The following is a 13,512-nucleotide window of genomic DNA, read 5'->3' on the forward strand; positions in this document are numbered from 1 at the left end:
AACATTCCATACAAACCACACAATAAACTGCAAAAATAAGTGCCCAATCCCTTGCTTTCACACACTATCTGAAAACCTTCCTTTCAACCTTATTACTGTAGCTAGAAAAGCTTGGCAAGCTTCTAGCATAATGTGGGCAGCTAGCATTTAGATGATCGCAAACTAGTATTAGGTCACTTCTCATCCAGCTCTGCAGACCAGTTTTTCACATGAATAGCTATGCTGTCATCTGGTTGCTGTTTTCTAAGGTAAATGAGCCAAGACACATTCATCTCTTCCCACAAAACAGCATATTCAACCCGAGGTTATCTCAGTAACAGAAGTACAGACGTACCAAACTGCAACCGCACTGCTTGCTCCATTAAATGAAGCCTCGCTAGGCTTTCCTGTCTATACTGGAAGTCTCTGCTGTCACACACCTCAGGAGCTGTTCTTTTCCAGAGGCATTTCAAGGGGTGATTCATTTCTCATTTGGTCAAATAACATTTATGTACTTCTTCCATAACCCCTGACCGATGAATTCATTTGCTCATTCTCAGGTTCACAAAGAAAAACCGTTCTTCAGGGCAACATAATGGAACTCAGTACTACTCAGCGCACCGACCACCCAGTTTTCCAGACAAATCAGCAAGTCCACAGCTACTACCACCATCTCCCAGATAACTGTTACTCTGAGATTTATGAGCATATCTCTCTGTATGGCTTCGGTCCCAAAGCATATCACTGAAGAATATCCTTAGTCACGTCCCTGCTGCTGCCAGACTGTTACAGCTGCTGGCAGCAAGGTAAAGAGAAGATGGAATACAATCTACATCCCACAACACAGAACCCAGCTGCAGTGACTGATATTGCTTCCCAACTCGTCAACTCACAGAACCACAGAGCAGCTCGGGTTGGAAGGGACCTCCCAGCCCTCTCCCTACCATGGGCTGGCTGACCCAGCAGACCAGGCCAACCAGATCCCCTCCACCAAACATGGAAAACTACCCAATTTTGGAGAGGCTTTTCTCCATCTCTCTGAAACCTTTCATTTTAAACATGTAATAAACTGCTTCAGCAATGCAGGGAAGCTGCAACGTCAATCACCTCAAAGCACTCCTTCACCTACCCACTGCCTAACACGTGAGGGGGTGAGAACTGAGCATGATGACAGGAGCTCCACGGGGGCAAGGCAGACCTTTTCTAAGTTTTACAGTCTTGCTTTTCCATACGTTACTATGAGTCGCAAGATGTGCAAACCAACAAATAGCAGCAGGGGAAAAAAATGAAGATACCAATCAAAAAGCAGAAGCTGCAGTACAGAACTGTAACTAGGACACTGAGATGCTCCAGCCTTTCTTAGCAGCAAGGGAAGCATTTGTTTTGTGCATTCATGCTTGAAGACTTACTTCTTATTCTCACCAATTAAATAATGAAAATAAATACACAAAACTCACTTTGTGCAAACAAAGCAATCGACAGATTTTAAGCCAGTAACTCTGAACAAAACAACAGCAGTTGCTGTTCATGCAGGCAGGTTTTCCTGCTTCCCTGTGATTTAGCATCCACACGTTTAGCATGGCCAGCCACAAAGTACAGGATCAACTACATATATCTTTGGTTTGGGCTTGTTTTTGATCATCACCTAAACGCTCCTTGCAAACATAAAGCAGCAAAAATTTGCAGCTTAATTTAATTAATCAGCTCACAAGCATTTGCTAAACTTTAAATAGCAGTTATTTATTAGAGAGATCTCTTTCACCTGCTTAGCTTTTTCTTTTAATTCATTGTCATTACAGAATATTTGCTTTAGAAGCTTAGTGCTTTGAGAGGCTGCTTTAGAACCACACGAACACTAGGGGGCTGGAGAGTTTATTATCTGCAATAACCCACTCGGAGTGCTGAGCAGCACTGTGTACAAGGACTGTGCCCAGCAGTGCCCACAGGAGAGTGCTGCCAACCCCCGGACGTGTGTTCCCAATGCAAGCTGGGAGCACAGGCACTGCTTACAAGCACTGCTACAAAGAGCTGAAGGGAAAGTCGCAGCAGACTACAGGCAGTAGCAGAGAGGAAGAACTTCAGCTGCGTCAGTGCAGTTTTTCCACTTCTTTATTTTGAATATCCCAAGCGATTTTTGAGCAACTTTGCTGCAAAAGCATGCGAGGAGTTGTGTGCAAGCCAGGCAGTGCTGCACTGAGCTGCAGGCATCCAAGACTTCTTCAGCTGCAGCTGAAGGCACAAGAACTTCGCAACTCCAGAAAGCTGCTGATGTTCCATCAATAACTTTAATGAATTCTCATGCAGTAACGAGTCGGCGTCGCTATGAAGGGTGCCAGCGAGCATGTGACAAATGTCTTCTGAAACTCTTTGAATGCCACCGCAGAATACAAAACCCTTCTGTATCAACATGTTGAGAGGGGAAACGTGGCATCTTCCTGAAAAAAGTCTACATAAATGTTACGGACTCGTGGCTTTCCCATCGGTATTTCACATCATAAGACCATGCAGAGCATTGGAAGTTAAAGAGGTAATGCTGCAGTTTCATGGACTGTCGACGTATTTCATCATTTGTCACCCAGGGTGAAACGAGAGGAATGCACAAAGCAAGAGTTACTTTCAATAAAGAGAACTGCATCCAAATTATCTACATCACGGCACAGCGTTGCTGTGCCCAAAGCACAGAGCAGGCAGCCAAGCCTGCCCAGGGACACTGCTGTATTTCACCAGAGAGCCGCGCTTTGTGTTGCAGGAGTAGGACACATACTCCCCCCCCCCAACAGGGATGTGACACACACTGCCCTAGTGCAAAGGCACATCAGAAACATTTCAGAGCTTGAGGAGTACATGGGAAAAAGCTCACCGGGTTTCTTGGGATGGACAGTGCTGAATAAAAACAAATTAATAAAGCCCAAGAGATAAGCTTACACCAGTAACTTGTACGAAGAAAATTCCTTTACCACACACTCTTTTGTTTGTGAAGCAGGAATAACTTAAATTAGCAAGATTTCAAGAGATCAGAATCTACTTTGTTTCCCTTTTATGTTTTTGGCAACGCATCTCCCAACAAAATGACACCTACACGTTCTGCAGCACAGCACAACTGACTCGTGAGGGCTAACAGAGCTCCCTGTGCGGCCCCAGCACCGCTCTCACCTGTGGCACAAAACTCCCCACACGAGTGGCGTTTCCCACCCATCCTCACTGGCCAAGCACAGCTCAAACCTCTGAGTCCCAAACCCACCGTGCCAGCATCTCACAGCTAGGAAAAACGACCACATAAAGGAGGAAAACCAACACGACATGAAAGATGAAGCATACACTGCAACAACACCTGCAAGTTTAGCACCAGGACAAGAGGGCTGGCTTTGCACCAGGGCTTCACATATGAGCAAGTTTCAGATACTTTGCATCCTCCAAACAGCCACACAAAGCGCAATGCAATTTGTTAATTTTTACATAATCCTGGTGATTACATATTGCCCCACAGCTTCTCATCTAACACACACCACACTCGATTGCTCGGGTTTGTTTGTTTGTTTGTTTGTTTTTTTCTAAACAAAAATTCTGAAATCTTCTGTTCATTACAGAAGCCGGGTGGCACACCAAGCCAAATCCATGCTGCACAGGGTGCTACCCTAACCTAAAGCATTCCGGTGCATTCTTGCTGCCTGCTAGCACCTTCAGAATTTGCTTTAAGCATCACCAGCACTGCGACTTCTAACTCTGTGTGTGCCGGCCATCCAAAGCCCACATCAGCAGCACGGGTTGGATCTTTGTAGCAAGGCAGAAGGTATTTTTCATATTTGCAGAAACCAACGACCTATGGCGGAACTTAAAAAACCCTATATGGACCATTGCTAAGTATAATGAGGTGTTTCAGAAGCCAACCAGGCACACGCTGCCTACTTTTATTGTTATTATACAGCAAATATCTCGCAACCCATTTCAAAACACATGCTAAAGCAAAATAAAAACGAAGATCAACGAAGCGGGCGTTTTCCTTTGGCGATGCACCGCACTTCCACGCCTACCAGAAACCTCGCACCGCATTCGCGGCCCTAGCAATTAAAAAAAAAAAAAAAAAAAAAAACCAAAGCCACCGGCGGTGCTCTCAGGAATCGGCGCGTAGCCCCGGCAGAGCGCTACGAGCGGCGGCAGCAGCGGAACGCGGCCGTCCCCGTGTCTCCATCTCCCCATCACCTGCCCATCATCTCCCGCCCCGAGCCCCCGGCCCGCTCCCGCCGCAGGTGCGCCGCTGCCGCCCCTTAACGCCACGGCCGCGGAGCCCAGCCCCACATAAACAGCACGGCGGCGGATGAAAGGGAACGGCGCGTTCGGGAGACGAAGGGCTGAGCGACGCGTTCTCTGCCGGCGGGCGCCATCGGGCCCCGGAGCAGACGGCGCCCCGAGGCCGGGCACGGCGGCAGGCGGTGCCGGGGGATGGCAGGGCAGCGCAAGGGGGACGGGGGCAGGTGTGGGGTGTTGGCGGCACCTACCCACGCCGTATTTCTCCTCCTCGGTCGGGCTCCACATGCTGCTGGCGCTGCGGCGGCCGCCGGCCGCGGGTCCCCTGGGCAGAGCGGGGCGGGCGAGCGCCGCTCATGGAACGGGGGCGGCTGCCGCTCCTCCTCCTCCCTCAGCGGGGGCGCAGCTCCGCGGCCGCCGCAGCGCGGCCCTCGCCTCAGGCTGCCCGCGCCCGGCGGGTCCCAGTCTGGGGGATCCGAGAGGGGCTGGGGGGGGGGGGGCGGGGGGAGGTCGCCCCCCTCCCGCCCGCCCGCGCGCAGACGGCTGCGGCCGCGCTTCACCTCAGCGCTCGCCGCCGGCCCGGCAGCTCTTCCAGCGCGGCCCCGCCGAGCTCCGCGGCCCCGAGCCCCGCCGTTCCTGTCACCGTCGTCGTCGCCGCCGCCGCTCCCGAAGGACTCGCGCTACCGCGCCCCCCCCCGCCGATGGAGAGCAGCGCGCACGCGCGGCTCGCGCCGCACCGCCCGCCCTTTCCCGCCCCTCCGCTCCCGCGCGGCCGCGCGAGGCGCGAGGCGCGGGGGCGGTGCTGACAGAGCCGGGCCGCGCCTCCTCAGCGCGGGGCCTGGCGGGTCCGCGTCCCGCTGGGTCGATCTCGAGTGAAAACCAGCGCTAAAACCTACCTACAAGCTAAAGTTCTTTTAAAGAACACGGAACGCTAATCTCTACCCTAGGGGGATGGGAGGTGGGGGCGCCTAAATGGCCACAGCCTGGATCTCACGGCTGCTCACAAGGAACTGGTTAACACACCGCAAAATCCACATTCTGCTCTGGCGCGCGGACGCAGGGGCTGTGCTCACCCCAGGCCCTGCTGACTGAAGGGCAGCGAGCTGTGCTGCGCTCCCGCTGCTCTTCTGGATCACCTCCTAGATCACTGTGAGGAGCAGAAACCAAACCAGGATTACACCTCCTGAGCAGTTACCAGTAAGATCTTTAACCCAAACACACAGCTTCAACGCACAGGGTTGGCCACAGGAAGAAAACAACACCTTCCACACAGCGTTTTCCAAAACCTCCGGAACTAAATTAGCTGATGTCAGGTCTTAAGAGTGCACGAAACCTTTGAATAATCCAACTTCGAATGCACCCAGCACTTTTTATAGAGTATCTGTTCTATCATTATGTAATAAAACAGAATGAAAGTCATCAATTTGCACTAACAGAACTTAGGTTGCTGTGGAAACCTTCATTATTTATTTCTTTTTAGTGCCCGCAACTTAGTTTTCAGCACTGAACATGGCTAGCTTTCTCTATAGGTTTTTGTTTGCTCTTGGGATGTTGGCTTTTCTTCTCTTATACAGAGAACAAACAGAAAGCAGCCAATAAAAAATGTTTTACATTACTGATGTAGAAAAAACAACTTATTCAATCACTTCTTAATTCAGATCCATATTTAGGCATATATATTTACAATAGCTTCATTACTTCATGAGACACTCCCACAATATGCAGAAATAACTTTCCTAAGGGACAAAAAACTGGCACTGAGTTGCATCTGTTGGAGATAGGCTGCTGCTGGTATTTATAATTTTAGATTATTTTTTTTCCAGTAATAAATACCTGTTTATCTCTTGTTAATACTGAGAGCAAAAAACCTCTGCAGTGACAGGAATCGGTCAGTTCTTCCCAGTTTCCTCATTCTACAGTAGTTCTTGGATTCTTCTTCTGCCAACTGACCAGCAGTGAAGCAGATTTCTTTCTGAGGAAAGAAAAAAGGAACAAAGAAAACAGAAAAGCAACAACAGAATTTTCTTCAGAATACCTCCATGTCCAAGCTCACTCTTTCCATTACAGTAAATATGAAATAAAGGTGGACTTGGGAATACGAGGAGAGAACCTTGTGAAGTTCAATAAACTTGAGAAGTAGACTGAGGTCCATAATCAGCTGAAAGAACAGGACCTGCAAGGAACTAAAAACACAAACATTTTGCTTAAAGACAACTGTGATTTTCATTTCCTCATCATGGACATGTAAATGCTAGCATGAACAGCTGGAGTCCTGTTAATGACTAGTGACTTGTATTTGAAATATAGTACATAATACTCATGTCTGTCCAACGCTTTTTTCTGCGCTGCTGTTGGCGATATTTACTTTTGAGCAGTCACTAGCACAGTGGATGACCTGCTTAAGAAAAATAATCAGTACATTTGACTGTAGAGTCAGTAGAATGCAAGTTTGCATAACTTAAAGTTACCAAATGTATTTACAGCTGTTCCTCTGATAAATGTGTTCACCAGTTTAATGAGTCTCCTATCACCTCTACATACATACTGCTTTGGTAAATATTCTTAGCCTGAGTGTAGTGCAGAACAAACATCTCGTCCTGTAAAGAGGCAGAGGCACTAATCTCCCATGCAGCAAGTGGGTACCCAGGATCATCCATATGCAGAAAGATAGACCTAAAGTGAACAGCAATATTGTGCTGGGCTGCAAAACAGCTATCTTCTACCTCTCAACATAGCTGACTTCTGCAACCTCAGTATCCATACTGTTCTGTAAAGCACAGAAGAAGCATAATAACATTGTGCAAAGAAAACCAAGAAACATGGAGGTTTTTATGCTCAAATTTTGCCTTTCTTGAGCTGTTTTTGTTTTTCTTATTGTAATGCACAGTTCAAAACCATAACAACAGAACTGTAATCTAATGCCTACTTCATCAGAGTGCTTAGATAGTTCAAAGGTTTTGTTAAAATTAACTTCAGCAATTAAAGTACATTTTATATTTTCTCTAAATATCAGAGCTCTTACAAGAACTTACATCAGTGGACATCACGGATCCCAAACATAAATGCTTTTCAGAGCAAAGCCACCACCTCTTACAAAAATCACTTGAGCAGCCATCTGTATTGTACTATATGGAAACAATGACAAACACACACTCCGAGGCCTTATTTATTGACAAAGAATCATTAATCATTCTGAATAACTGTGTTAAAAGTTACGTAAGAATGACTGTGTACACGAGCTGTTATGTCTGAAGCGTTGTGAGTTGCTTAGGGTTATGTTACAGCAGATGCAATTGTCCTTATCCATACAGGTTAATGTTCAACACAGTATTAATTAATGTACATCTTATACCATACCATCTTGCTATAATATAATATAGATGTGATCTGAAAGACAGCTAGCTAGGGAACGGAGAGATTTGACACAGTTTCTTTCTCTTAACTAGACCAAGAGAACGGCACAGTTCTTTTGAATGCTGTGCAAGGGACAATGGAAGGTCAGAGTGCAAACAGCAGTGGTTCTCATACCTTCCTGCAAGCAAATTCTTCTCAGTTATTCCAGCCTCACTGTATCATGAAACATATAACCTTCTGCCCTCCCTTTCAGTTAAGAGCATCGCCATACTTTGCCCTTTCCCCCCATTCTGCTACTTCTACTTAGATTACTTAGATTATGACTGCAAACCTGCAAACTATGCTCTACATAGCCCAGAATCCCTGATATCAGAGAAAATCAAGGGATTAATTTTAACCCCCTCTGACAGTCAAATTATCCGCTTACATTACTTCCTTTTCTCCACTTGAGGTTCCAGCTTTGCACATTTGCTTCTTATACAGTTCATATCCTCCCCCTGTTTGTATGATGGCTTAAGCTATTAAACAACTTGCCTTCCCATTAATTATAAATTCCTTACCTGGCAGGGAGAACCAAAATGATCTGAAGCAAATACAGTCCACCGCAATTTCCCACAAATTGCAGGTCCTTTTAAAACATGAAGTTTTTCTCCTTTGTCCTTCAAAGTGGGGATTCACATGTCCCAGCAACTGAGTTGTTCTTCCTTTGATGAAATAATCTGAAATTTTTAAGCAGGGGGTCTCAAACCTTGATGTATCGATCCCAATTACATTATTTTTCCTATAGCATAAAGCCCTCTTGTGACCTAAACCACCACACTGCAAATCTAAAATACTGCAAATGCGAGCAATTTATTTTTTTTTTTAGGCACATTGCAGTGTTCTTGCCCCACAGCCTCATCCACCTGAACATCCTTTCCTCAGGACAATTATTGCTTAGGACAACAACCCCAAACCACCAAAAAACAACATCACATTTGTAACTGTGAGATGCAACTTACTTTTGCTCCAGTTGAAATATTGCTTGAGAACAAATTATAAAAACAGGAAAGAGCAGGACTTGCGTAAGTACAAAGACGGATCGATGTTTTTGTGCCAATGTGAAACAGTTTATAAGTTTCTATGTTGCTTGCCTAGAAGGTGTCTGAATCAAGTCAGACAAATATTTTATTTTATATTGTTTTAAGCACAGAAGTAGAGAACAGATTGACTAATGTTTCAATACCAATAGCATATACTGAGTATAATTATGAAAAATTCAGTGTAGGTGGTAATTTTTTAGTCAGCTGGACTTTTTTTTATAGTACACCACAGCTTGAGCGGAATAAACATTTTCCCAATACTAAAAAATACCTTGTTCTTCAATTTGCAAAAAGAGACATTTTTTCATTTGAATCTTCATGCAGCATGAATCTTAGAACCACAAAACAGTAGCAGTCGGAGTTCAATTCCAACTCCCCAGCTGAAGCAGGTTCCCTGCAGTAGGTGAATACTTAGAGTAGATTAAGCACTTAAGAAATTTGAGAAAAATACTATTGCAGCCCCATTCTCACTTACCCCTGATACACTCACTACAGCAGATTGTCTATGAAAAGAGAGAAAAAAAATGTAAAACATTAATTAGCACTGTTGTGACAAATTGATACCTTTTTCTGTTAACTCCTTTTAACATTCAGGATACAAGCAACATGACCAAAGAAACAATTAGCTCTTGTCATTTTTGAAATGAGAGTTCAGAAATATTTTCAAACTCTTCTTGTGAGCATGGGTTTTTTTGGTCTTTTTGTTTGTTGGACTTTAATTTCTGATGTTAGATACTTATTTATTGCCTTGAAAGATATCTTTGATTATAAAAAATTGAGTGAAGCCGTCTGAGCAGCGGTTTCATCGCTCCTGGAAGTGCATCAGGGTTTCTGTCTCAGGGGCTGACTTCAACCACAATGCTTAGCCAAGTATCTACAGATGAATGCAGAACCAGATTTATTCGTGCACGTATTTAAGTGCTCTCTCTAATAGTGTTGCTTTGTTTAGGGACAACCAAACCTTGGTTCATAGAGAATAGTGGCTGGACACTTAGCGGCCTGCTCTATGCCCTTTACACACAGTGCTGACCTGTGGAAAGGGAGCAGATTGATTTCCCTCTGAGCTGGCTGGAAGGTGCAGGCAGGAATACGTTCCCACCAGCTCACCGTTCCCAGCTCAGGTGAACCCACTCACATGGCAAGACACGGAGCAGTGGCCATTTTGCCGTCAGGTACCGCATGGTTTGGCACCCACAGAATCACAGAATGGCCTGGGTTGGAAGGGCCGCAGGCAGGGCCACCAACCTCCCCTTTTAATACTAGATCAGGTTGCCCAGGGCCCCATGCAACCTGGCCTTGAACATCTCCAGGGACGGGGCATCCACAGCCTTTCTGAGCAGCCTGTTCCATTCAACAACATACTGATATTATTATTCATATCTAATAAAAATAAATACAGAATACATTTTTATAATACATAAATATTAGAAAGTTTGTGGCTCTTTTTGTTGTTGTTAATCTGAAACAGTTAAAATGTGAAAAGTCCAATAGATAGGTAAATCAAGCTTCTAACTGCTAATGTCATGTGCCCAAAGGAAAATCATGCACTGAACAAACAGACTAATAGTTAAGTCTTCGTGCAAACTTCAGAATCCAAAATGAATATGAAATGTAATTCCTGTGAAAGACTTGACAATATTCTAATTGTCAAGGAGAGAGAGAGAGATCTCCTGCTTGTGTTTCCAGTATGCTAAAAACATTTCAGTCTTTTATAGATCAAGCCTTTGGAACCTTGTCTCAATGCATGCCTAAGTCACAGCTGCATCCAAAGACATTTGGCTGTGCTATTTGTGTTAACTGGAAAACAACAAAAAAGAACAACAACAACAAAAAAAGCAAAACAAATCAAAAAATGAAAGAAATGTGTTTTAGAAGCTTTGACCTCTGTAATGAAATCGAGATAACCTTGTGCAGAATAAAAGAAATAGAATACAAAAGAATAGGAACATTGCATGATACGGCAAAACAATTAGTCAAGAATTACATAAACTGACATGACTCTGAGAAAGGGATGAAGTTACTGTTAAGCCATCCAATCCCCTTACATCAAGCTCTGAAACTGAATCAATGAAGTGACCAGCAGCTGATTTATCTAAGTAACAAAGGCATGGAAACCTCATCAGCCATCACTACAACCAAGTAATCAATACTCTCATAAATAGGCTCTCGTGCCTTAATTTAGTGTGTTAAAATTGGCAATAAAAAAAAAAAAATTAATTGGCAATATTCTCAACAAACTCTTCTCAGAATGACATCCATATATCCTCTCTTAATGGTGTTCTCACTCACGATTCCATCGACACAATGAAGTTTCTGATAGCTGCTGACCAAGTGACAAGGACTCAGATTTGACTCCTCCCAGCCTCACCCAGACACTCTTAAGCTCAGTGAACAATCCTGGTGTGAACTTGAGCAGTAAAGACTTAGCCTGGAGCTCCTCAGGATGCTGTCTAGCTGTTATAGACATGCAAACAGCAGCTCAGTCTGTAGGAGAGGTACTTTCCTGAAAAACAGCAAGAAATGTCCTCATATAATGCAATGTCTGAATCAGTCAATAGGAGAAAAAAGCCTTGGTTAAACAGACTGTTTCCACATGGAGAAAAAAAACCTAAGAACTGTGCAGGTGCCAATTAAAAACAAAGAATATGTTCTTCACCTCCTATAAACCTGTACAATAAAATTTTAATTCTTTATGTAGCCATCAGCATACTAAATAAACAGCATCATACCATCCATCAGCAAAATTGCTTGTTGGAAACAGAAGTTCACAGTTCTTCAAGAGAGCTCTCAGCAACTTGTTCCATCTGAAGGCCAGCCATCAAGAGAGGAAAGAATACTCATAGTTTTCAATGAAAGGCACAAAAATCTCAAACACCAAAAGAGGCAGAAAACAGCATGATTGTTCAGAAACCAACTATGACCCAGTAGTGCTTCAGTCACTTTTAAGTATGAAGGCAGCATCCCATTAAATTAAACCCATTAATTCCCTCAAAGGAAACGGAAGATCTAAATCTTGAGAGAAGAATTTACAAAAGTTATTTTTTCAGTCATCTTTGTTCCTTACAAAACATGACACACAACAAAGGACAGACTCAGAAAATATGTTTTTCGTGTACGAATTCATTTATGATTTATAAGTTATCCACCATAACATCACATTACCATTGAGTTTGGGGTTGGCTATGGTCACTGCTACCTTTCTATGTAGGATAAGCGAACACGTATTTGTTTAGTAGCACTAAGTCCAGCAAGAAATATAAAAATACAGCATGCCTGTCAACCAGAGCATAAACATACTCTGCAAACAGATTGCTTGTCTAATTGAACCTGTTAGTAACATGAAGATTCAGGCAATTCTTAATGATTCCTTTTTTTCTCCCTGTTGGCAATGGATGAGGATCTCCAGGAATTTAACTTCAACATGCGCTGTTACAAACAACTTACTGTTCACAATTACAAAACTGCAAATTTTGATAAAACGTTTGCATTTTCCTGCTATGTTTTTTTTTTTCTTTTGGTGTCTGCTATACCACTCAGTCCCCACAGAAAGTTCAGAATATTATTTTATTCTCACAGTGCTTGAGTTGAACTGTATTAGCTTGAGCTGTGACAGCTGTTCCTTGTCACCCTCTAGACATGATGCATTCAACAGAGATTTAGCATTTCAAAGCCACTGTCAGGAGGAACTAATGGCAGGGTTTCCAGAGGACAGGTAATCTTCCACTAATACCAATTCTATTGCAAACTGGCAAAACCTGTAGTTGAACAGGTTCAATAAAATAAAACAAAATAAAATTACTATTCCTTACCAACTAGTTTGGAATTCATATAAATTGTTGCAGTATTTTTTTATTAGACCAACTTGCTTTGAGGAATGGAAGACATACATTATTGGGTACAAAAGCTGCTGAGGAAATCGTATTCTTAGAAATTCTATCAGTGCCTATGAAGTGGCAAGAAGACTAACAATTAAACTGTATGTCTGCTGTATCATTTAAAAGAAGCTAGTGAAAATGTAAGAATAATGATGATGAAAAGGGATAAACTACAGAAATAAATTGCAGTAATGCAAACATACTACCATTATGAAACAAGGACATAATAGGTTAAAGAAATGTAGGTAGCACAGACAAAACAGAATTTCTGAGTCAAAATAATTTGGGGGGAATGACAAACCATCAGTGAGTTTGCTCAAAATTTTCAAGAGCATTCCAGAATTGGACTTGATTAAAAAAATAATGTTACTTCTTCTAGAAATTGTATCCCTATAGCATATAGTTTCCAGACAAAGGCAGGAAAATCAGTGTTCTGTCAGCAGTGGCATTCATGTCCTTGTTAGTGTGAGAGTTGCCAGGCTTCTTTTCCAAAGATCTTATGAATTCACATGAAGTGATACTATTGCGAACATGGGTTTGACCTGCAACAAGGACACTATAAAAGAGTTGATTAAATCACCCTGGAGTGAAGGAGCTAAGATGGTTTAGTTTAAATGAAATGGTAAACAAACACTGGACTCAATTTTGATTTTAATGAAAAAATATTTTGGTAGCTATGGTAACTATTTATTGAAATTAATTTGGCTGAAAAATGTAGGAACTTAAACTCTACATCAGTAGCATACATATGAAAAGAAACCACTGTAGAAGGCAAAGGTCAAAGTTTGAGAACCTCAGGGCATAAATCTCCACATTCTAGAATATTTTGACATCTCAGTGTCCTGTTCTGAAATACATTTTTAATATATTTACCTTTTAATTCCAGTCCTAAAATGAGACAGCTTCACTCAAGAAGGTACAACCAGAGATTCATCAACTATTTCACTATTAGTCAGACATCAGCGAAGTTTTCAAAT

General features: G+C 43.2%; 1 protein-coding gene across 8 annotated transcripts in view; it reads right to left on the reverse strand.

The window, feature by feature from the left end:
• DOCK3 (dedicator of cytokinesis 3) overlaps positions 1-4,658 on the reverse strand; it is a 185,848-nt gene extending 181,190 nt beyond the window's left edge. For 6 of the 8 annotated variants that reach the window (XM_048956985.1, XM_048956986.1, XM_048956984.1 and 3 more), the window contains exon 1: positions 4,476-4,657. In XM_048956985.1, coding sequence (XP_048812942.1) covers positions 4,476-4,512 — 37 coding nt within the window. In that variant the 5' untranslated portion in view covers positions 4,513-4,657. Of the gene's footprint in view, positions 1-4,475 lie in introns of all 8 variants that reach the window. The other 2 variants (XM_048956982.1, XM_048956981.1) reach the window with 1 other exon arrangement.
• Between the last annotated feature and the right edge of the window lie 8,854 nt (positions 4,659-13,512).

The sequence above is a fragment of the Lagopus muta genome, chromosome 11 (assembly GCF_023343835.1).
Source record: "Lagopus muta isolate bLagMut1 chromosome 11, bLagMut1 primary, whole genome shotgun sequence".
In the NCBI taxonomy this organism is placed as follows: Eukaryota; Metazoa; Chordata; class Aves; order Galliformes; family Phasianidae; genus Lagopus; species Lagopus muta.